Source organism: Ctenocephalides felis, unplaced genomic scaffold (genome assembly GCF_003426905.1).
Source record: "Ctenocephalides felis isolate EL2017-DRISC unplaced genomic scaffold, ASM342690v1 CF-g0.4_SCAFFOLD_00845, whole genome shotgun sequence".
NCBI lineage: Eukaryota > Metazoa > Arthropoda > Insecta > Siphonaptera > Pulicidae > Ctenocephalides > Ctenocephalides felis.
Window position 1 is genome coordinate 74,072,364 of NW_020536999.1, and position 27,374 is coordinate 74,099,737.

General features: G+C 28.6%; 1 protein-coding gene across 1 annotated transcript; it reads left to right on the top strand.

Annotated features, from left to right (window-relative positions):
* The first annotated feature begins 416 nt into the window (after positions 1 to 416).
* LOC113364008 (cohesin subunit SA-1-like) lies at positions 417 to 26,760 on the top strand. The gene is made up of 8 exons (XM_026606468.1): positions 417 to 530; positions 1,241 to 1,414; positions 12,230 to 12,389; positions 12,451 to 12,578; positions 12,818 to 12,997; positions 16,480 to 16,674; positions 25,521 to 25,723; positions 26,692 to 26,760. The coding sequence occupies exons 2-7, from the start codon at positions 1,403 to 1,405 to the stop codon at positions 25,551 to 25,553; spliced, it is 708 nt and encodes a 235-aa protein (XP_026462253.1). The 5' UTR covers positions 417 to 530; positions 1,241 to 1,402; the 3' UTR covers positions 25,554 to 25,723; positions 26,692 to 26,760.
* The last annotated feature ends 614 nt before the right edge of the window (positions 26,761 to 27,374 follow it).

Genomic DNA, 27,374 nt, shown 5'->3' on the forward strand with positions numbered 1-27,374 from the left:
GGTTACGCAGCTTATGGCCATCTGTATACATTGATTTATTATATCATAAAATATGCAATAATACATTTGTTATGAATCTTTAACAGCACCTATGAATAGTAATATTATATAATCTAAGTATTGTTTCAGGCATAAATAGAATGATTATAAAATAAAAACAGAAAAATTAATCATAAATACATCTATTGATTTTTAAATAATTTCAAAGGTTCATCAAAGTCCTTATTTTACAAATTATTGTTAAGTTATTTTTTAGACTTATTAAAAGTGTAATAAAATTACATTTATTTTTATTATTATCATTATTATCATTGTGTTTACTAGATCATTTTCTTTTATCATATTTAGGAAGTCGATTCGGAAACTGAGATGTCCATGAACGAGGATAGTCCTTCCGTTGTAATTCCGTGAAGAAAATTTGCATATTTTATAAGTTGCACAATCTGAATTATTTGAATTTATGGCCTCATTTTTCAGAAGAAATAAACGCCTTTCGGAATGGTATCGTAGGCAATAGCTTTCCTATTGAGGTTTGTTAATTACAATATATGATTCAAAATTATTAATTAATTTCTAAATAGTGAATGATATTGTTTTTCTTTTCGAAGCATTTTCAATTTCGAAGAAGTTTGTTTTCTTTAAAATGTCCGATTTGCTAATTTTGAGTTTCTCCACATTTTAAGTCTTCTGAAACATTTGAGAACAAAATTAGAAAATGTATGTATATGTGTATCTGAACGAAAATTTGACCATACATCTATGTTTTCTCAAAAAAGGCTGCACAGACTCAAAAAAGGTAATGACTATTTTCTGAGATGATTGGCCCAGCAGTGTTTTGAGAACTAGTGTAGAAAAGTGCAAAAAATTTCATCCACACTTTTGCAAAAAAATCTTTAACTGATCTTGACAATTTGTCAGAATGATTTTGTTAGGCTTAAAAGGGGTTGACAAAAGAAACAAATTATCACGTGTATTTATTTTTTACCTAAATAAAAAAAAAATCAAATACAAAAAAAGCTAGTTGCGAATCTCATTGTGCTTTAAGGCAAATTGCTGGAACTTTCCGTACTGTAATAAGATATTCAAAGAACATTAAATATGTTTTCAAATATATTTTTATAAATAGTATAACTTTCATTATTCGTATTTTATCATTTCAAATATAAACTTAAATGCCATGTGATGCTTAACATAATTAGTTTAGTTTATTATATGATTAACTAGTGAATTATTGCTTTAGGGAGCGATTTATTGTTTATATGCCTGCGGAGCCTATCTTGCTTGGGAATTGCAAGATCTAAAATCAAAGAACGATATTGAACGAGCCGAAAAACTTAAATTAAATTTGGAAGGATACGTTGTAGTTTGCAATGGCATTATTTGCAATGTCGATGATGACGATATGTGTCGTGCGGTAAGTTGAGCAAAAATTAATATATATATATATATATATATATATATATATATGTTAGGGATATCCACCCATTTGTAATAATTATAAATAATATTGTTATGAATTCCCCTTTCATTTGTTACTATTCTCGTTAATCATGCTTTAATTTGTTATTATTGTTATTATTCGCGATCTTTCTACAACTTTACCGTGATGTCGCGATCCTGTAGAGACTGATTACTTTAAATAGTACTAATGAAAAGGCGTTTGTTCGCGACTTAATTATAACTAACCTATTTACACATAACAATCACTTATTCTAAAATTTTTCTTATTCTAACATGCAACTTATTCTAACCTTATCTTTAACCACGGCGCAACCAGTATCCATTACATGTCCAAGCATCTGGCCCGATTCACTTCACACACTATAGTTACATACTTCACTCCTATAAACTATACAAACTATACAAAGTGTACTTTCGGTTTGGGGACAGCTTCCGAAACGCTGTCCCCCTATGACGTCCTCTAGGCTTACATTAAAACATTTTTAACACTTTTGGACCGCATGCTTGCCCGCATGCTTGCCGACTCTGAAGCCCTGCAGACAACTCACACCCCTGACAACAACTACTTCAAGACTGTCAACCCCGCGGGCCTTCTGACACACTCAGAGATGGTTCTATACGCATATAAGGAGAGGGGTAGTTATGAGTTATTTTACATCTGTGTGTGGGTACTCACCAATAACCGTAACAATATTATATAACGACAAACGTTACGTTAATAATTCTTCGTTTAAATAAATTTTGTTTGAATTGTAGTACAGTCGGGTTAGAAAAGTCCATATTGTGTTTTAAAGTATAAATATGGTTAAAACAACATAAAAACAATTCAAAAAATCCGAGACAATTCAAAACTGTACTTGCAGACCATATTTATACTTTAAAACACAATATGGACTTTTCTAACCCGACTGTACTACAATTCGAACAAAATTTATTTAAACGAAGAATTATAGAAGGATCTTTTTAACTATTTATAACAATAAGACAATAAATAAACGGAATGAACTTAACACGCTGTGCGACACAAATCTCTTTTATTCAGATAACATTTCCAAATTTCTTACAAAACAATAAAAGCGTCGCGTAAAGAATTTGCAATTCTTTGCAAATGTGTAGAATCTTGGTAAAAATATTTTTTATGTCTTTCTGCATTATATATTCAAGCAGTGTACAAATAACACACTATCCATTTGTGATTGTTTAAAATTAGTATTTTGTGAAATTATTGTGTAATTTAATGTTTATAATACATAGTGTAGTGCATTACCATATTCTGATACCATGGATTATTAAAATTTTTAGTTTAACACTAAGATTAACTAATTGTAAGTACTATTTACTATTTTATTTTTTCTTTTCACTCCAATTCAATTGTTTTAGTTTTTAATTTTATTTTTAGTTTCCACTGAAAGAAATTCATGTTTTTTATTGATGTTATGCCCGATTATTAGGCTTTGTTAATAGTAATATAATATAGATATATATATATCATATATATATATATATATATATATATATATCTATATATATATATAATATATATATATATATATAATATTATACTCTTATATATATATAGATATATAGCTAGTATATATGAATCTCTCTTATCTATATATCTGTATATATTATCTATATCTCTCTATTATGGTAGAGTCTTATTTGTCTATATTTTTGTAGAGTTCGACAAGACTCCTATATTTTTGGATTCTGTTCGAACTCTACAAAAATATATTATTATATATTATATATATATAAGATTTAGATTTTTTACGTTTCGGAACTATATGAAAGACTATTTAAATATTATAACTACTACTAATGAGAGGCTTTTGTTCGTGACTTAATTAAACAATATTTTATATTTACACACATATTTATTACATTCTTAATCCATTCCTTGTTTTAAACTTATCTGTACAGAATCATGTCCATCAATGTCTATCGTGTCCATACTTTGGAATCCCGATTCACATTACACATTATATCACTTATTAATGATTTGATATTCTATTTTCGGTTTGGGGATAGCTTTCGATGCGCTGCCCCTCATAATCTTCTTTTTAGCTTACATTATTACCAAAATCTATTCTATAAAACATTTTGCGCACTGCACCGCGCTCATCTCTTCGACTTGTAACCGACTCATACCCTTAGGCTATTACTACCACTACCAAACAACTGTTAGAAGATTAAAATTATCAAACATAATAACGGCTACTAACATGAAAACACTCAGAAAATAAACATGAACTTATCTACACTTAGCACTATCATTTATATAAGAAAAAAAATACACTATCTGATAATATTCTTATTAACAGCTTTTCTAACTTTTTAACTGTTAGAAGACCGTTGCGCTCGAGTGACAATGATTCGTCATTCCCTCTCGATGAAATTTCATAATTATAGTGAAAATAATAAACATATGAAAAATCTGTGCCGTGTAAGTTTATTAAAGTAAATTATATTATTTGTGGTTACTATATTGTAATATATTTTATTAGCATCGAGTAGAGCGTATTTTTTTAATTACAGAAAATAAATTATCTTAATTGAATTAATTACAGTAAAATACAACTATTAAACAATATTAAGCCTAACATTAGTAATATCTAATACAATAACTTGAAGAAAAAAAAAGTAATAAAATTCAAATAGTATAATTGTTGTAGATCTTGAGAGTCTTCTTATGGTAAAAAAAAATCCTTTAAATATCCGTTATGCAATTTTTATTTGAGTCACATATCTGGAAAATAAAAATTAATACCAGTATCAAAAAAGAATATATAATATGAAAATAATTGTAATGATTAAATACTTAAAGTAGGAAAATGTTAAAATAATTTAGGGTAAAAATTAGAAAAAGTATTGAAAAGGGAAAAAAATTGTAACTGTTGGAAAACAAAATATCAATTATTATCAGTAGGCATTTCATTTTCAAAATAACGTTTGATATCGAAATTGGCAAACTCAGAAGTATCGTAGAAACTTTGAGCTTTTGAAAGTTTAACAATAGTATTATGAAATTGACGATCATTCAGTTTCCTAATATGTAGTGGGAGTAGATTAAATAGCTGTACAGTTTAAAAGTTGGTCCTTTTATAGTCAAATTTCTTGTTTTATAATAGGTATTCAACATGGAGGATAGGTTGAAGCGTTCAGGATTATTCTTTATGAATGACACCGTAATTAGCAAAAATATACAGGGAACAGTGAGAATGTTAAATTGTCGGAAAAGATTCCTACATGAGGACAAGGAACTGAGGGAAAAAATTATTCTTAATGCTCTTTTCTGTATTTTGAATATATCCTTTAAGGATGATGAGAATAGCCAGAATTGTATTCCATAAGCGAGATGCGAATAGAAATTAGAATATTTATTATTAGAATATATATTTTATTTTATGTTTAAAATAAGAATTTTTGAGGTTATTAAAATGGAAATTATTTTTATAGGCAAAATAGATACTGGAAAATATCTGCATTTTTATAGAGATATATAAAAAGCCGATATATAAAGAAGATAGAACTTTTTTAACTTCCCGAAGGAAAAGTTTATATTTTCATTAAAAAATCCGATTCACTAATTTTATGTTTTCTCGACGTTTCAAGCCATTTTGAATCGAATAAGACCAAATTTGATTTATGTGAACAGATTTTTTGCCGTAAATTGACGTTGTCTCAAAAACCGCTGGACCAATTTTAAAAATTCAAAAGCCGATCGGCCGGGCCGTTTCTTTGCAAATCGCAGAGAAGTGAAAAAAAATTCGTCCACATTTTAGCGCGCAATTTTGAATCGATTTTTAAAATTCAAAAACCGTTCGATAGATATTGGTTGGGAATCGTGCTGATTAGTTTTTGGTAAAGATGGGTTGGGCCGTTTTCTTGTAATAAAGTTAAAAAAAAAAATTCGACGATTTTTATGATTTTTTTACGGTAGTTATCACATACTAAAATATTACGGACCTACGACAAATCGTTTAATTTTAAAAATTCTTAAAAGTTTACAAAAATTAGTATCGTTTTTTGGCATTTATCAAAACTAGGCCTTTGATCGACGTTTTCTCAAAAAAGCCTGAACCGTTTTCAAAAATTTAAAAACCACTTGATGTATCTCAATGAGGACTATAGTTTGTCAGTTTTGTGAGACGATCTGCCGAGCCGTTTCTTTGTAATTTGAAAAAAAGTGGTAAACTTTTCGTCCACATTTAAACTCATTCTACCTAATCGATTTAAAAAAAACAAAAACTGTTCGAAAGATACTAGTTGGGAATGGTACTGATTAGTTTTAGGTGAAAATCTACCAAGCCGTTTTCTTGTAATTAACTGTTGAAAAAAAATGTAAGCCGATTTTTATGGATTTTTTTTTGCAATATATATCATGGTCTTATAGAACTTACTGAAATATTACGGTCTTACGACAAATAGTTTAATTTTAAAAATTCATCTAAGTTTGAGAAAATGAGTAGTTTTTTGACTTTTGTTAAAATTAAAATTCTAACATTAGCCATTAAAATTCTACGGAAACTGGTTCAATTATAAAAATTATTGAGTTGTGAAAATTTGCTTTTAGAAAATACTCCGAGTTAACGTGTTCGTTCGTTTTCAATTATATGTAATAAATCCCCTCTATACGTATGACCCTCTGAAAGCGTTTTTTTATCGTTCCGCGAGCTATTGTATGCCAGCTGCCTTTTTTTCATTATAATACCTCATGCGCATAACCTTTTTAATGTGTCAGCATCTTTGAACGCCATGGTGTATTTCGTACATTAAATTAAATGGTGTATTTAGTACATTATATTGAAAACTTTAAATACGTTTTTCTCAAATTGACTTTTTTCAATGCGGTGCCACAAATTAAAAAAAAACTACAAGTCGGATCGATTTGCTTTTTTTTTAATTTGTTAACCACTGCAATTCTAGTCCCCCTACCTCAAACAACTTGATAACATTATGCAAAAAAAATTTGCGAACCTTCTCGTCCCAAAACAAAGGCCTTTTTGGACACTTTTTTTTAAGTAGCTGCCATTTTTTTCCTTCTTGCTTTTTTCTTTCATTTTGGTAGGGGGACTGGATTCAAACTTCTTCTTCAACGTAGTTTCGTTTTTTCTTGTTTCAGGCGATGCGCAACGGATTTATCTGTGGCACCGCAAACGAGATCGATTTTGCAATGCCCACTTTGGCGCCCCCTGGTTAAAAAATGACGGCGAAACAAAAAAAATATTTTTTTTTTAATATTCTATAATTTTGTAATTTTTGTTTAAACCGCATGTCTTTATGATAAATACATTTCGAGAAAAACAAAAACAAATACCTTGCATGTTTTGTATAAAAAAAAGAACAACCCCCTTAAGTCGATTATTTGCATACATCGGGAAGTTCATGTAACTTGTCTCAAGGCAAAATACCAATACCAAATAGTTAGAATTATATCTCAGACACTTTTGGAAGGTTAGAGGAAGTCTATATGTTTTCTTTTATGAGGACTATGTATATATAAAATTAGTGAAGAAGGTTAAAGTTAAAATCTAATATAATAATTTTGAGGGCTGACAATATTAATGATACTGATCATTTTTCAAAACCCTCAGTTAAAATAGCCATTATATTAAAGAAAATTATAATATGAGCTGTAACAATATCTATTGCTACAGATATGTTTATGGGTTATGTCAATATTTCTCAGCAATTCCAAAAAAAATCAGTCTTCGATACAGATGGATTATTTAATGTTTGTTTGGGAAGTTATAACGTGACAATGCCCGATGTTCACTTACAATACACAAATCTCAAGGTAATATGTTTGACGAGATTTAAGATATATTGTATGAATACAATAAAACTCATATTTTTATATGTTGCAATAATTCTACATAGTTACCAGTATTAATGGATTAGTTATTATTTCTAAAAACTTGGTCAAAAAATGGTAGAAAGCAACCATCAGGAATGCTACGAATGACTTTCATTCGTTAAGACACATATTACAACTAGAAGAATTTGGAGCTTCAATGATATGTCACTGTTCTCACTCTAATGTCATAATGTCAAAGCTTCCAATTTTATTTTACTGATTCTGAACATAAAGTATTACAAAGTTGCATATTTTTATAAGAAATAATTGATATTCAGATTTATTATACTAAGCAAGAGATCAAGCACAACAATAGCTTGATATATTATTTATATACAGATATACTTCATATTGGACATTTATTAAGTTTATTTATTGCTAGTGTTAATGAAAATACTTAAGATTGTTATATTACATCTGTCCACTGTGTGAACGAATACTATAGAATGTATCAATCAGACATTACTTCATTTCTCTAATGAAGGTTCAAGTCCTAAATTACAAATAATATTTTTAATGCTATTATAAATAATGCTATTATTATTTATTATTATATAAATATATAATATTAATGGTTGACATTAATAAATGTGTGCATCACGAGTGTTACCATATGTATTTATTTTCAACTTAAATGCAATCTTGTACAATAGCAAAAAAGTTTTACTTCAGTTGCATGTGAACCTTACGCGAACTCTTTTTCTTATTGCCTTGTCTTTCCTATTGCTTTGTCTTAAGAATTAAGCATCTCCCCATGCCCATTTTTCTCTTCGCCGTTCGTCTTCCTACGTCATTTGAACGCTCCTTTAGCCGAATAATAGTTGTGTATCGGATTCGCATTTATCTATCTATATCATCTATGTATATGTCTAACAGTTTTCCCTATCTAATCTTAATTAATTACTAATAATTTAATCTTACTAAAATATTACTTCTTTAGTTTCCGAATACGTGTAGCCGGAATCCTTGCTGTATTAACGAATGTATGAAAGAGAAAAGAAACCAACGATTTTAAACTAAAAATTACTATTTTGTGCTTTTTCTTAATCTTTTACTTTAATGCGCTAACAAATAAATTTCAATTAATTAAACTATTACGAAAACTAAACAATTACGCCGAAAACAAAAAGATTATTTAAAAAACAGCATACAAATTTTATTTGAATGAAAACAAACAAAACAAACTATTCACTATATTATTACAAGTTCGTTTCTTTCCTATTTTCTCTATAGGCATGATGAATCGTAGTCTGCCGTTACGTCAATGGGCTCGTCTGATTTTAATTTACTCGAGTTGGCTAAGTCCGAATTAATTAAACCTTACCAAACATGCCTCGGTCGACTTAAACGCATATCAGAAAACATTGTCACATAGGAGCTTAAAATCCGAATCTAAGTACAAGCAGTTCAGGTTGTGGTTAACTACTAAATGATAATTTCCCACAATTTAAATGGTTTTTGCAACAAAAATTATGAGATGAAAAAGAAATTTGCACGGATAGTAACGCTACATGCGTTCAAAAATTGATGAATCACAGGCGATATGCATTTGTGTAATGCAATAATTTATAAGTTATAAATAATTTTTTAGGGTTTTAGAAAGTTAGACATTAGGATAGTTGTAAGATGATAGGTTTTAAAATTTGTAGGAATCATTTTTTTTGCCGGGGTTCACAATAATTTTTGAACGTATGTAGCTGTTACTATCCGAGCGAATCATGGGCCGTGGTGAGGCTAATGTCGCAAATCTCAGACGTTCGACCCTTCGAAAATCGGGACCGTCTCGAATTCAGTTCCACGTTTTCTATTGTTTTGACTAAAGCGTTCTCGACATACAAATTTTCTCTCGCAGTTTCTGTCAATTAAAATGTCTAATTGTAAGACCTAGAAAATAAAAATAAATACGACGGTTCGCGTACTCTTGCAATACGATATTTTACAAAATCTTCGAGAAACTTACCAAAATCTCAAAACAACAAAAAAAAAAACACACAAAAGCGATATCTTTGTAAATACATATTTTAACTAAATCTCTAAAATATAATCTTTTGAACAATTAATAAAAATTCTTTGTAAAACAAATTAGTTTTTGTCTAACTTTATACAAAAAGGAAATCGAATAAATCTACAAAGTAAATGAAAATTAATCAATATTATAAGAAAAATATTTTTTTCTTTTAACAAACGAATCTCACAAACGTATACGAAAATATAACTAAGACTAAAATGTATAACTCAAAATAAATATGTAATCTGGTTTTACTAATTCTAACTTAAAATCTTTGTAATTATACTTAAAAACTAGGGTTTGTCGGTTTTCAAAAACCGGTTTCAAAAACCGGTTTTTTAGCGAAAATGATGGAATTCGAAAACCGGGTTTTTAGTGAAAAAAGTCGGTTTTCACTGTATAAATGGAAAATGACAAATATAGCCAAATATAAAAGATAGATGAAAGCGTTTTGATTCTTGAAATCATATCGGTTCAATAGCATTTGATATCTTATCAGTCTGCAATGGTTCCCAGTAAGATTTTTTATATATTAATTTAGTTTTTTTTATACCAGTGTATATAATAATTTAAATCAGTGTGACTTCTTCTTGAAGCCACAAATTAAAGAACAAAAAACTTAGTATTATTATATCAGGCTTTAAAAACAATTAAGCATAATTTGGTCGCAAGTATGAGAATATTTTCTATTTAAAGAAATTTTGTGAGTAAACAAATGACAAGTCTAAGTAGCAATTCGATAGACGTTCTCATTTTTTTGAAATCATATTTTATTAAGCAGAATACAATTAGAATGTTTACAATTGATTAATTAAAATTGCTCGGAACAGAAATGAAAGTTTAGCCTAATTGTTTTTAAAACTAAAGTTGATATTAACAAGTATGTATAAACATGTATTTAATATTTTTTATCTTTTTTATTCAATGATTTTTTTTTTATTGAAAAATGTATTATTTTTATTTATTCGAAAAATTTTCTTTCACTATTATAAATATATTTTCATTTTTATATGTGAAAATAATGCATAAATAACGAATAATTATTTTCAAAGTTATTTAATCAAGATAAACTATTATTTTTCAGTTTTACTAATTAAAATTAAGATAATTTTGTTTACTATCTATAAAATTGCACAATAAATAAATTCAGTCAAATACTGCTCTAAATCACACTAAGTTTGCGCATAAATTATAGAATATTCGAGTAAAAATTTATTTTCTATATAAAATTCGAAAACCGGTTAAAACCGGTTTTTTAGTAAAATTAAAATTCGAAAACCGGTTTTCTAAGATGTCGGTTTTTGTATAAACCCTATTAAAAACCTATCTAATTTGGACGAACTAGAGTCTTTCCTGAAAACCTGATAAAAAACAAAGAAACCCGAGCGAATGGAAGAAAAAACGATCAGAAGTGCACAAAAAAATAGATTCAGCATTTTAAAAATATTATAAACAACATTTCGTTATAAACAAATTAAATCTCTAATAATCACTCGAACCACGCGATTTTTCATTTTCGTGCCAGCACATTTTGCGAATTGCCTTTACAATCGTGCATTAAACCCATAATTCTTAATATAAACCCTATAACTCTAATCAATACTATTTATATATACAAAATAACATTTGAAATATCTTCGCTTACGTACAGTTCTAAGTGTTCTAACAATCATTTGTACACACTACTATAGTAACAAATATTTCAACAAAATAAAATACATTTAAACTAACGCGTAAAAAATGAATGCCGAATCTCCGTGAACAATCCAAAACCAGAGTCGATAAATAACAAATAATCCGATGAGACGAAAGAAAAAATACCCCGGATGAACTAAACAATAAAATTTTATTGCCGAGATCGTAAGTACTACCGCCGTAGGTGGACCAGAATGATTACTAAAAGAATTTATGCTTATTTAATCATCTGATCGTTAAACCAACGAAAAGTAGTACACGGCCCTTTTTTACCATTTGTTATGAATTATTTTATTGCTAGTTGCGGATTAGTTGAATTTGTTTTATTTGATTTACTTTTACCTTTATCTTTTATTCCATACTGCTGAAAGACTATTTAAATATTACAACTACTACTAATGAGTAGGCTATTGTTCGTGACTTAATTAAACAATATTTTATATTTACACTCTTAATCTAAACATTCCTTATTTTAAACTTATCTGTACAGAATCATGTCCATCAATATCTCTCGTGTCCATACACACTAATCACATATTAATTAATAGTCTACTTTCAGTTTTTTTATTTACCATTCATATTACAATCTGTCTTAGTGAAGACATTTAGTAAGTTATAACATATGGTTTATTTAGAAAGATTACCCAATAGTAATTCTTTCTAGTCTGGATATATGCTCTGTTACTAATTGCTGATTACTATGTAGTACTTAAATAATAAATACTATATAAACATATATATATATATATATATATATATATATATATATCTATAATTATCCCAGTTTAGATAAAGAAAAACAATAAAGGAATGTAATGAAAAACAATGAAGATATGCAATCAATGTGTCAATTCTCAGTGTGTCGCAATCATGTGATAATTCCGTCCTCTTCAGCCTTTTTTGATGAGTGACATTATATAGACTTGCTCCGAGCTCATTGGGGGGGTGTCCATCAATTTTATTTTTGTACCTTTGGGTAATCTTTTTGATTTGACTTTCAATTTGAGGACAGATTCTGATGCGCTGCACCTCATAACATCCTTTTAGCTTACATTATATCTAAAATCTATTCTATAAAACATTTCGCGCACTGCACCGCGCTCATCCTTCGACTTGTAACCGACTCATTTTCTTCGGCTATTACTTTCGCTACCAAACCTTTTATTTAAGTACTATTCTTTTTAGGAACACTTTTTATATTTTAGGCTGTGCTTGCAATTTGCGATCTATCCTTGGATTTCAACCCAGAATTAGGCACCAATCCAAACGACATAGTACACAATCTGGTTTTAACCCTCGACTCGGACACTATATCAACAATAAACCAATTCACGGAAGAGTATGTTTTCACAAAACATCTGACAGGTAATGATTAAAACAAAATTATATTAATTGTAACTGATTTTTATGCTTTTAATTATTCTAGAGGGACATGATAAAGATTCAAGCCAGATATCTAAACGTCGTGAAGTCTTGGAACGGTTTTGCAAAATTATAGGTTTTAATATTATACCAGGATATCATGCGGCCTTTGTTCTAAAGTATTATGTAAAGGTAAAGTAATTATAATTGTAAAATGGTACAATAGTGATCGAACCATTTTTACACCACACATTTAAAATTCTTATTCGATTTAATTATTTATCAACTTTTTTATTGTTTAAATTTGGTTATCAGTACAGATTTAAAAATAAAATCAATGTTGTTTACTTCATATTATGTAAATACATTTCTTTTATTTCATAATTTATTTAGAAGATGGTTCGAATAAATATTATTATTATTTTTTATAGTGTAATAAATGCTATGGCGATATCATAAAGAATTTGGTTGCCAGGATGCGTCAGCTTAACCTCATAAACAGCACTCTGACCATGTGGTTGGCTTTGTCACAAATGTATACGGATTTGCAAACTACACTTGGTGATAATAAACGACTTGATGGAACTGTTAAAGAATTTGCAGAATTGAAGGTATGTATTTTCTTAATTCAGTATAATATAAATTTTTGTAATGATAAAATCATTAATATTATCTTATATATAAAAATGGAGCTCTCTTTCAAATGTCCAAGTAAAACTCGAAAACGGCTAAACCGATTTGGCCAGTCTTAGTCTTGAAAAATTTGTGCTAATCAGTAGGTGGTCGGAAAAGTGAGATATTATTTCAAAATTGCGTAGAAACTTTACATTTTTAATATGAAAATTTTTATAGAAGCGTGAATAAAACAATGGACGGTGGCTAATTAGTGAAATGTCAAACGTTTTTGACAGATGATGTTTAATTACTTTTAATATGATGTTCTGCGTAAATATTATTTAATTATGATTAAATTGTAGTAAGTAGATTTGTTCGTAGTTTTATTTATATACAAAAACGTTAGTAAACGGGCCGCAAGTGTTACTAAAAACTCAAAATATCAATCTTTTTGAAATGTTAATATGAAAATGCACATTTTGGCATATTACGATGCTCTGATAGATCTCATTTGTATAATTATATACTCATTGGTATTTATAAAACATTTTTTATGTTATATTATTTTTTATTTATGTTATTTAAATTCAAAACCTAAATTTGGTATCGATCAAAGTAACATTTTGCCGAATAACATTTTCCCAGTTATAATTTTGCAGAATTTATCGAAGAATAGATAGTAATATATGAAGGTCCGAGGTTAAAAAGGTCCACCAGCGATGTGTCAAAAACCAGTAAAGTTAAGCATTGTTTAACAAAGAATTGAAAAGTAGAGGGAAAAAGATGTATAACCAGTTATAACCTTGATTCTTATGACTTTGTTTATCTGGAGATAAACTGTAATCTTTGAAAATCCATAATAAAAGTATTTTCTTCCGATGGTAGTTTTTTTTAGCATTAGTTAAAAGTGTAATTATTTTGTAAAATACCTTTAAAATTAAAAAAAGACATTAAACCTGTTCGCCACTTGGCCTTTCCAAGTTACCCTGTCTATGGGGTAAAAAGGTCTAGACAACAATTTTTTTAAAGACAGAAAAAAGCACATTTCTACAATGATGAAGTAGCTAGCAGTTTTACTGAACGTAGTCAGATAATTTTTCGTTTGAAATGTGTTATTTGTTGTGATATAATTGGTTTGCTTTTCATAATATAGTTTATATTTGCTCAAAGTCAAATTGGACCTTTGTGCCTTGCCCTGCGCTACATATATACTTTTTATTAAATTTACTTGAATTCATTGAATGTTACTTGAAACTTTTCAAAAAGCAGGTCAAAAAAGAAATACTCAATTCATTTTCTATCTCTTTTCTCTCCTCGCATAAATTTGAAAATTTTGTATAAGCTCAGTTGTTGTATTATTTACAATTATACGCGAAATCCTGAATCAAAAAAGAATCTGAAAAACTTGAAACGTAATCAATAATCGATTAAATGGAATTTGTAATTACTATATAAGTCGAAAGACCAAAAATGACTTGGATTGGATTATACCATGTTTTCTATAGAAAGTGTATAAAACTTCCAGTTTGATTGTATTGATAAAATATAGACAAACTAATGGGGTTTATAACATTCAAACAACACATCCTTATACACTTAAAGTATGAAATTTTTTGATTCTCTAGAAATTGTTTAGAGTATACCTTCTTAGCAAAATAACGTTTGCCGGGTCAGCTAGTATATAATATTTATGCTAACAAACTTCATAAAGCGACGCGGAGTTTTTATTCTTATCTTCCTGGAAGGATAAGTTTGAATGAAACCAAGTTGCAAAATATGTGTGTGTAAGTGTATGTGTGTCAATTTTTGACATTGCATCGACGTTTCCCAAAAACGGCATTACAGATTTCAAAAATTTAAATGCCATTTGATATATTTCGATGAGGACTAGGGTTTATAATTATTACCTCTTTTTTTGCTAATTTGTAACAAGCAAAAAAGTGTAAAATTTTTCGTCCAAGTATTAGCTTACAATCCTGAACCGATATTAACAAATAAACAAATTTAAAAACTGTTTGCAAGATATCGATGCTGATTAGTTGTTAGTAAAGGTCGATAGGACTGTTTTCTTATAAATAGCTGTCGGCGAAATTTATGAAACATTTTTTGGCGATAGATGATTAGATATCATGTTTATATAAAACATACTAAAATTTTACGGTCCAACGACAATTCTTTTAATTTTAAACGAATTTAAAAGAAATTAAATATTTCTCTGACGTTTTCTCAAAAACGGCTGAACTGATTAATCTTGGTGAGCGTTGGTTAGTTTCTTTAAAAGTTTGGATACGATCAGCATCATTGATACGTTTCAGCAAAGAATTCTGAACTGATTTTGAAAATTTAAATGTTATTTGAAAAATATTGATTTTTTTCAAAAAAATTCTCGATTTTAATGATACTTGATGCAGCGATAGAGTAACTGCTGATCATGCTTCAATTATAAAAATGAATTCAAAGAATCTTTTGTAAAATTCATAACATACTCCTAACTGAATTAGGCGCGTGTTCAATTTTCAATAATGTCTAATAAGAACTTCTTGTACAGAATTGAATAATCTGCAATAGTTACTCACATTATGAAGACCTACAGCATCTCGGCATACTTATAAATCACTCATAAATTAATAAATTGAATTTTTATTGATTAATTCGATTATTTATGGATAAGTTCGTTAATTTAATATAAAAATTACAAATAACAATAAATAAGTCGCAAAAATATGAGAAAACCACCCTCAAAATTAAAGGCTTGAAGGCTGAAAGCTCGACGTTTGAACTGATTACTGTGACTGAACTGTGGCAATGACGCTCAAGATCAGACAGGATTGTGATTGACCATTGTGTCATTTTGCTCATATATACAATTTGCTCCATATTTTCCCCACTAGCTCCACTAGCAAGTTTTCTGTTATTTTTAGGTTTTCATTTTTTACTCGAATTTTTTTATTATGGGTCTATTATTCTCTACTAGCAAGTTTTCTGTTATTTTTAGGTTTTCATTTTTTACTCTCGAATTTTTTTATTATGGGTCTATTATTCTCTACTATTAATTTTTTAAAATTTAACCTTGATTAAATGCACCAACTATTGATGGAACTTGCTCGTCATACCAAACTTTAAACTAACAAAAATAACGAAAATTAACGACAATAACAAAAAAATGGTCACAGTTTATTTTAAAGACTTGGGTTGCACCTAAAAGCTCATAATATTCTAACTACGTGTATTTTTATATATAATTGCGATATATGTTATACCCCCCGTTTCGACTTGGCATTAAGCTTTGGGATATATTGTTTAAGTTTTCTGATAGCTATTAAAAATTATGATTTTTAAACCTCTCAAATGAAACCTCCTTTTTTAAGTTGACTCTAGCTACTCTAGTTTGATTTTTTGCATGATTTACAGAGTATACAATTTTATATGACTACTCGAAGTAAGATAATCATATTTCTAATCTTTTCTTTATACTCAGACTTTGGCCAGATATCTATCGCTAATGTTGGGGCTTGACAAAACAAAAAATCGCGATGCAATTTTGGAGCTGCACAAGGCTGGAATTTTGTTTGCAGTTGATAAAATTGGAAACAACAAAGAGCCTCCTATTCGGTTGCCGTTTTTAGAAATATTGAGTGAATTTTCAGGCAAACTTTTGGCGCCGGATAAAAAAGTATGTGAGTATAAACTTGACTGAAGAGTCTGAATAATATTATATATATATATATAAATATATATATATATTATATATATATAATATATTAATATATATATATATTATATATTATATTATATATGAGTAAGTCTGTGGGCGATACATCAAAGAATAAAAAGCAAAGATTTATAAATTAATCTTTAATTCCAAACGTTTCGACATTCAATTTAATGTCATCATCAATGGATCTAAAAACAGTATGAAAAATTAGTATATCTAGGTAATTATAATATATGTGGATTGGTATAATAAACTATAAATATAAGAGGAAAATTAACAAAACAGCAACACTTACAACAAACAAATATAAAAGATAGAAAAGGTTCTCTATTAAATATAAAAGATAGAAAAGGTTCTCTATTACCTTTTCTTTCTAGATATTAAATAAATAAAAAAAGACAAATAATATAGGTATAACTATATAAGTATACATATATACATATTCATATAAACCTACGCCTATACATATATATACACATATACATATATACATATACATATATACATACACACATATATATGTATGTATATATATGTATGTATATATATATATATATATATATATATACATACATGCATACATACATGCAAACATATATATATATCCAGGAAAAAATCCAGGACTTATCTATTGAATATATATATATATATATATATATATACACACATATATATATATATATATATATTAGGGTGGTCCTTAACAAGAACATTTTCGAATTTCTTTGCTCCCACGGGCGCAAAAGCTTCCAAATCAATAAAAAATGATTCTCTAATAGTATTATATCTTTATATAAACATTTAGATAGAGCGCACAATAATTTTTATATACAGTAAGTTTCATATATTTATTTATAAAATGTGACATGAACTAAATTCGTGCGCCATCTGTCGCGTCACTCAAATATTGTGATACATAATAATATTTATAAACCCTTAAATCCACGTGGGCTGTTCTATAATATCTATTCATCATCGAATCTAGATAATAATTTGAGTCTTAATATCACCAATTAAATAAATATTTTGCTGCAAAATTAACCTTGATTCCATGATGAATAGATATTTATTATTTTAGGTTAATAAATATTCTTATGTATCATAATATTTGAGTGAAGCGCCAGATGGCGCACGAATTTAGTTCATGTCACATTTTAGAAATAAATATATGAAACTTACTGTATATAAAAATTATTGTGCGCTCTATCTAAATGTTTATATAAAGATATAATACTATTAGAGAATCATTTTTTATTGATTTGGAAGCTTTTGCGCCCGTGGGAGCAAAGAAATTCGAAAATGTTCTTGTTAAGGACCACCCTAATATATATATATATACTAGCAAACCCGACGAACTCCGTTTTGCCACCAGATGGTTTCGTGAGAAAGATGAAGAAATTTTTTGTTTGTTTTATATTTGAAAAGGAAAAATTTTATTTTAATATACAACAGTAACGAATTTATTACGATTACAAAAATGAAGTGTTTCTTAGTTGAACTTCTCTAAGTAAATGAAAGTTCAATGAAACATTCTGGAGTTATTTCGTCAGGAAGGAAACCCGACTTATTTTTATATATATAGAAGATAATCTATTTGAAATTATTTAAAACAATTGTTGATTATTTTCATTTCTCGAATTTTTAATTACGGTGCGTGAAGTTCCAGCAATTTGCATTAGGGCACGATGCCATGCACCACTAATTTTCTTAGCTATAAACCTTGCGGAGCCCGAGACCTTTCCAACGAATGCAAAATTGTCGAAATCGGTTCGTGATCGACTTATTTATATATATATATATATATATATATATATATATATATATATATGTATATGCAACTTGCATGCTTATTCACGACGTACATGTACATGTATGAAAAATACATATACTCATATCTATCTATGTAAATATAGCTATACACGTACCCATATACATATACATATACACATATATACATACATATACATATATATACGTACACATATATATACATAATTATATTCACATACATATATACATATACAAATATATATATACATACAAATATACAAATATACATACATATGCATACACAATACATATGTATATATATATATATATATATATATATATATATATATATACATGTGCACATACATGCTCACATATACATATATAAATAAACATATATGCACGCATATATAAACATATACATATATATATATATATATATATATATATATATATATATATGCAATCTCGTATATTTGTAAAGCAAACAAAATAATTATGAAGATGGATAATACATATAAAATATAAGTAACTTACATTAACGTTGGTAGGTTAAATCTAGAGAAGTGTACACAACACTAGAAATTAGCACTAACTTTTATACAACTAACTTGTCAACACCATGATTTTTTTATAATTTTTTGTATGATGTAAACAGAAAAATGATTGTTTTATTTGAACAAAAATGTGAATAAAGTTAAGTAATTTCTGCCAACGACTTCTGTACTGTGCGTGTTCCGAGGCTTATTTGGACGACACACATGTTTTTAGAGATTTTTGACAGTCATCACAGTTTAAGCTAATAGCAAAATTAAATTTTAAACTATCTTCTGAAATCAATAAACAGATTTTCCTCCTTAGATGCAGAAAAGAAGGTATCATACCAAAATTTTATCGTCTTAACTTTGCAAAATTTTCTCATCTGAACAATTCGCTTAATAACAAGTTTTCTTCACTTAGTCTACATATTCTCTCACTAGAAATAAAAAATTGCATTTGTAATATCAATAACCTGAGACTCACCATCGATAAAACTTACTCTTGGTTAGCTTTCACTGTTGAAACTGAGATTCTAGAAATTTTTTTTGAATTTGAATCGATTCGTATTAATAAGGCTTATAACAAATCAAAAACCTCCTACATTAATAAATTTAACAAACTTTACCAATCCAAAATTCACTCGACAAAAATTACCCTTAACGAAACACTCATTAATAAATGGTTAAAAAATCTATCTAATATTCATATACCAGAAAGATTACTCTACATTTTTGCGCTAGGTCCAAACTTTGCCATCCCTAACAATTGCCATAATCTGAATTTTATTAAAGTGCTCAGTAGCTTAGAGTCAAGCCTACACAATATTAAAAATCCGGAAATTAAAACTAATACCCGCTCATCTTTTGGCAAAAATTTCCTCTCTTTTATCAAATCCTTCAACTCCTCATAGATATTAAAGCTTGCAAGTTATTCATTAAAGAAAATCCTAACATTGTAATCTGATAAGGAAAACATCACGGTAATTTTAGACAAGGCCACCTACATTTCAGAGTTAGTTTCAGACAAAAAAACTTATTCTCCCATAAACTCAGATTCCACCGATCGCATTAACCGATCCTTACACAAATTTGTTAATAACTTAGTCTCTAACAAACAAATTTCTCCACAAGTTTCACTCACACTTAAAAACCTACATCCTTACAACCCCAAACTCTACGGCCTCCCCAAAATACACAAACATAATATTCCCTTCAGACCTATCGTTGCCGACCTTAAAGGAAGACATCCATTAGGAAGTTTATTATCGAAGCAACCAGAAGATTTATTATGGAATGAGCAAGAGGCAGATACAAAATAGAGATGAAACATGATGTCATGAGCAATATTTTCGAATTCGCAAGACATCGCCTATTATATGTTTCAACAAGCATTATAAAAAAATTAACAGTACAAAAGAATCATTAGCACTTGGCTTGAAGATTTTTATGTAGATCCGTAGTAAAATGATAAAAATTAATAGTTCAGGCGGCTAAAATGATGTCCGCAGTTCTGGCGGAGAGCGGAGCAACCAGATTTTACCTGAATATTTTGCCAATTTTATGAGACCATAGTCATAAAATGACTCGAAACGATACCTTTTTTCGTAAAATACAAAAATATATTTTCAAAATCACGTAGGTAAAAATATGTAGGTGAAATTTTATATTTATTTGTGCATAATATTTAATATTTATTTATATTTGAAAATTTATATTTATATAAATCTATGCGTTTCAGATAACATCCTTGCTTTTATTCGGTTGATTATACAGTCAAGAATAATACTTTATCTAAGTAAACCATTTGAAATAGTTCAAGAATAAAAATAATAATAATAATAAACTAATCTAAAATTACTTGAAAAGTGCACTATTGCAAAATATATATTCAGATATTACAAGTAACCATACAAATAAGCATGAATAATATTTATTCTAAGAACAATAAATAATGAAGTATTTATTTGTACGTTTCGACACGGTGTGTCACCATTCAGTAATTTTTTTAAAATATTTATACAGTATAACACCAGGAAAAACAATCACAAAAATTGAAACAAACATTATTGAAAAATAAAACATAATATTTTTTTTTACTTAATTTATAATGTTTTATTTTTCAATAATGTTAGTTCCAATTTTTGTGTATATTTTTCCTGGTGTTATACTGTATAAATATTTAAAAAAAATTACTGAATGATGACACACGGGCCGTGCCGAAACGTATAAATAAATAGTTCATTATTTATTGTTTTTTTTATTTCAACGATTGGCTGCAAATATTAACATTCAAGAAATATGTCTCAACGTCGAACAAAAAATCTAAATCTTATATTAAATGTATGTCAATAATGCCTTCAATAATGCAGTAAGGTAAACGTACCATATTACGGGATGTTAAGAAACGTTTGACTTTAAAGACGAATTTTAGAGAAAATAGGAAAGTGGACGAACTAAATCTGTTATATTTTATTAATTAGACCTTTGAGATTATTATAAAACAAGATTTTTCGTCGTAGAACGTCATTTATAGAAATAATCGGCATTTTGGTGAACCACGCGTTTGTCTCTAATTCCGTGATAAAATTCGGTTCATGAACTTAATGCCGGGAGTCGTTGTACACTATTCCGTGATAGCGCTCGAAGCATACATTTACACCGTATTTAACTACCGTATTTACGAATATGTCCCTAATTCGCTGCTTACATACACACATACCCGCACACTAGTGATTCGTGCTCTATAAATATCGTGCGTCATTGATAGAAAACAAGTGCACTACGGGTTTTGCCCTATTTCTATAAGCTTTGACATTACACAAATGATTTAACGTAGATGAAATAAAAGAAACATCTGATTATCTCATTACTACCATATTTTATGTATATGGGAATAATGGAAATAAGTAAAAAAATCATATATTTTCTTGCTAAAGAGTAGTAATTTCAAACTCAATTATTAGGGTTAAAAATAAAAAAAAAAACATATACCGTAATTAGGTCACAATATTCTGTGGTCATTACCAAACTTAGTAACACCAAAAACACCACTAAATTTAAGCATAATTGAGAATAAAAGACTACAATAATTCAGGTCTACTTTTCCTAATTGCGTGACACTCACGGAATTACGTTCAATGCCTCAATTGTGTGAACTTAATTACGGGAGTCACAAAATTGACACTTTCTTAAAACATATTAGCTCGATTTAACTATAAAACTTATCACTTATTAATTCTTAACAATAATATCACAAATTTATATTGAATAAGCTTACCAGTGTCACATAAAAATCTTAAGCAATTGTAGCGTCACATTAACCTAACTAACAACAGGACTGTACGTAATGGCGATCGGGTTATGACTGATGCGTTCAGAAGCTCTATATGGTTTTAAAAACTAATATTTAAAATGGAAAATCGTGCTTATTTGATGAGATTCGAATTATAGTTTATGTGGTATTGTTTAAAATTATTATTCACCGACTGTTTTCTTATTTTGCGATCAAAATGAAAAACTCCCGTAATAATGTACTATCCCGGAATAGTGTACGTTTACCTTAATTCCTTTTTGTAAAAGCGAACATTTCATTTAATGGATTAATCCTGAATTCAGGTATATTCGAACCAAAAATCCCCAAACGAATTTAATCTGATTTTTTCAAAACCCGAAATTCTATAAATTAACATGGTAAAATACACAAATAAACATCAATAACTTTTAATAAGTTGTCGAAACTATGTATTGACTATTCGGAGTCTAAGATAGAAATATCACATTTTTTCAAAGCAGTTGTTAACATATGTTCAAATTTTACGAGAAATGTAAAAAGCGGTGAGTTTTTGTCATTTTTCAAGAAATTTTGACACGCTATTTAAGAAGCACGTGTTTGTTTTGTTCTGGACCATGTTGTCAAATCATTTGTTTATGACCCTGTTGTTATGCAATTGCAAAACAAACCCTCAGCATATCTTCTTTTAATTTCGTTCTATTCAAAATGTAAAATTTTTGGGTGAAAAAAATCTATACTATGATTTAAATTATTTATATGTTCGGTTAAGAATGTCTTGAATTGTTTAGTATTTTTTTAGTTATTTTTAGGTTGATGAAAGCGTATACTCAAGTTTTGGCTTATTTCTCCGATATAAAAAAGTTCGCAATTAGAGCAATTAATCTGATATACTAAGGTCCTGAGGCGGTCAGAATTAAACTTAGATTTAATTTGTGTGAAAATGGAACTAAGGGTTATATTGAAAATACACGCCAACAAAAGGCCACATTGCTAAAACAGCATTCTGCACGAAAAATGCAATTCTTTTACATACGGTAAACAAATAATACCAGCATATGACTCGAGATTCAAACGGTTTTCATGGTCGGTGAGGTCGTTTTGTTTGTTGAAAAGGTAATTCTGTATGTTATTTATTACTGAGTTAATTATGTTTATATAGGGTAAGAGTTATTTTTCAGTGTGCTTATTACCAGGTTAAAATGTTGGCTTCTCAGAATATTATATTAGATAGTGGAATGGCGTGTGGTCTGTTAAATTTAACATTGTTTACATTTTCATTTAAAGGGGTGGTATGAGTGGTAATTTATGTATCGTCCGCAGCTAGTTTTCTGGTACCGAATCGCTAATCGAATTTATTATCTCTTTAGCTTTCTAGACATCAGACAAATTCGTACAAATGACCACCAACTAATTACTAACTAATCACCAACTGGTATCATGTGTTTAGAGTGCCGTTGGCATTTTACTCAGCTATGCACTTAAAACTTTCCATTTTATTTTTACCAGTATAGTTAACATATTTAGGATCATGGTATTCTGCTCCATGAGTTGTTTGAAAATATAAAGCGCATAAATTAATTTTACGTACATAAAGTGATGACATTTTATTGAAGAGCATTACACTGCCCAATGGCTAATCATTGATTCAATAAACTGGATTTTTTCAAAGAGAGCATAATTTATTTTATATTAACATCCTGAAGGAGAAGTTTATGTTTTTAACAAAAAATTCGATACGCTAATTTTATGTTTTCTCGACGTTTCAAGCCATTCTTAATCGAATGAGACCTTTGGAAAGTATGTGTGTGTGTATGTAAATAGACTTTTTGTCGTAAATCAACGGCTGAACCAATTTCAAAAATTTAAAAGCCATTCGATATATCTCGATGAGGACTAGCGTTTCTCAGTTTTGTGACGATCGACCGAGCCGTTTCTTGGTAATTTGGAAAAAGGTGGTAAATTTTTCGTCCACATTTAAGCTCATACTACCGAATCGATTTAAAAAATTAAAAAACTGTTCGAAAGATATTAGTTGGGAATCATACGTTTTAGGTGAAAATCTACCGAGCCGTTTTCTTGTAATAAACTGTTGAAAAAAGTTAAGGATTTTTACGAAATTTTTTTTGGCGTTATATATCATGGTCTTATAGAATTATAGAAGTGGTTTAGTTTTAAAAATTCATCAAAGTTTGAGAAAATGAGTAGTTTTTTTGATGTTTGTTAATATTAAAATTAGACGATTTACTTGGTATAACGATAGAGTACTTGGTCTTAATGAACATACTAAACTGCTAAAGTCCTACGGAAACTGGTTCAATTATAAAAATTATTGATTTTTGAAAATTTGCTTCTGAAAAATACTTCGAGTTAAAGTGTAATACTTTTAATCACTCATAAATTGATTTATTTTTTATTGATTAAGTTGATTATTTACACATATCGAGAAGTTCATGTAACTTGCCTCAAGGCAAAATACCAATACCAACTAGTTTATTATTCGTATAATTGCATGAGATATTGGATCAGACAATACAAATATAAATTTTTAAGTCAAAGGAAACTTCAGTGATGCTTGTAATTAGTACCACGTAGTTTTATTAGATAATTTAGTTTAAATCGTAAATAGCTTATAAGCTCAGAAAAATTTAATGGACATGTTTACAAAGCAGGCGATAACTGATCAGTTGCCTTACGGGATGAATACTTATTAAGTATACTTAATACTCCCGTACGGCATTTGAGTTGATTTTTTATAATGCTAATAGAAATATATTGTAATAATTATAACTATTACAATATATTTCTATTAGCATTATGAAAAATCAAATCAAATTAATCAATCAACCATAATGACTATTAAGAGATTAGGAGCTTGTGAAGGGCGAAAATTTTGGGTTGTATGTGTTTTGTTAATTGCGCTTAAAAAAAAATGTTCCAAAAAATGCAGAAAATGTTAAGTGGTAAACTCTTACCTCTTAGGAACAATAAAAATACCTCTTAGTCCGATTTTCAATCCTACTGAACACGATTATATAAAAATCAGTCAAGTAGTTAAATCTATTGTATGCACTAAAAATATGCATAATTCAATTGGCGTCAGAAACTAGAAATTTGTTTATTAATATGTAATACATTCATCTATAAAAACACTAAACATGTTTAATTTGCAAAATGTCGCCATCATCATCGTATATTGGTTTCAGATTCCAAAATTTGAAACAGGCATTGGGACGTAGTCTTCCAAACGATGCACCTAAAGCACCCCAATGGGATGCTTATAATTATTATCGCCAGTCTTTATTGGGTTCCGAAGATGGGGCAGTCTTACTCACTCCTTCAAGAACACCCAAGAGAACCAGAAACCCTAGGAAAAATCAAGGCAGAAAGCAGAGTCGGAAACAACTTGGTATGGTTTAGTGATAAGTACGAAACAACTATAACATGAATGATACATTCTAAATTAAAAAATATGACCGGTGGTTTTAATAGGTTGATTTTTTGGGCCGAAAATATGTGAAAGACGTCTCAACTAATTTTTTTTTATCAAAATCTATTTAAGCTTGAACTAATTTACTTTTTTTTATTTATAAGTTTTCCAAAAATAGTGGAATTATATTACATTCAACTCTCTATGGGCCTAATTTTTAATTTACATAAAACAAAGGGAAACAAAAAAAATGTAATAATAAGCATATTAGTGCTTATTAAAAACAAAACAAAAAATCGTATTGGTGAATTATGTGACTCTCTCTGTGACTTGATACAACATTTAATGTCGACAATGTCGTACTTACTCTGTGCCTTCTGTGCAATGCTAATTCGGGCTAAAAAGTTCAGTAAAGGTCATAATTATATTGACATTAGTTGTCTTGAAGTCTTTATAGAATCAAGATTTATGAGTCATCTCACGAAAAAAGACATAATTATGTGTTAAAATATTCACAAATTTCGAATATGATCTGAAAATTACGCGGGTCGATAGAAGGTTAGGGTGGATTATTAATATACTTTCTCGATAAGTGAAAAAAATTAAGTTGATCAACAACAATTTAAAATTATTAATTAAAAAAAGCGGTGTAATTGATTTCTACGAACGCACCTGCAGCGTTCGGTGCCTGGCTACTGACAATGATTTCACGCACCATATGCGTGCGCAATAGTGAACGTGATAAAATAGTTATGTATTGATCTTTTGATAAATGTATGAGTTTATATGAAAAGAATGTGGTATTGTTGCGTTTATACTTTTTTATCTAAGCGTTTAAATTTAAACAATATTCTTACTCACATCACATTATAGTGATTATTATAATATTATTTGATGCAAAACATTATCTATTTTCTGTCATTTGAATAATTTTCTTCTCCTTGCAGATTTCTCGTCTGTCGAACCAGAGCTAAATATTGAATGCACCAATTCCGATGAATGATTTTTCATAAACCATGTATAACTTGACTTTTAATTATTTACTAATGTAGTTTATATATTTATGTTAATTTTAGTTATTTGTTAATATTTTATATTCAGCATTTTATAAAAAATGTTTTACTATTTATTGTAAAAAATAAAAATTCTGCTAAATATTATGTTATATATTGAAATTTATTGAGTCTGCTAAAACGAAATTGATAAAGTTGTATGATGAATTAGGTAAAACATTTTGCAAATGTTTGCAGGGTTTCCTTTTCCGTAGGCGAGCATAGTTGTTATCATCAACTTTTTAGGTTTAACAATGAAATTGGTTGTCAACTACTCGTTCACTTCATTCTTTCAGTAATACTATCATGAATTCATTGTTTTGCTCTTTGGTGCTAAACTAAATGTGATAATTGATTAATTTAGGCAATTGTTACTTTCTCTTTCCATAACGCCGGTCAATTAGCAAATTTCTCGGAAATCTGTTTATGGGTTCTAAGCAGCAACAGTTGTCAGAATCACTTCTACAATAGTATCTGAAGTAATTCTTTGGCTCAATATTTCTTCTACATTGTTCTGTAGAGCACTAAATCGCGGGCACACGAAGAACACGTTCTCAGCATTTTCGATTTTGCCCAAA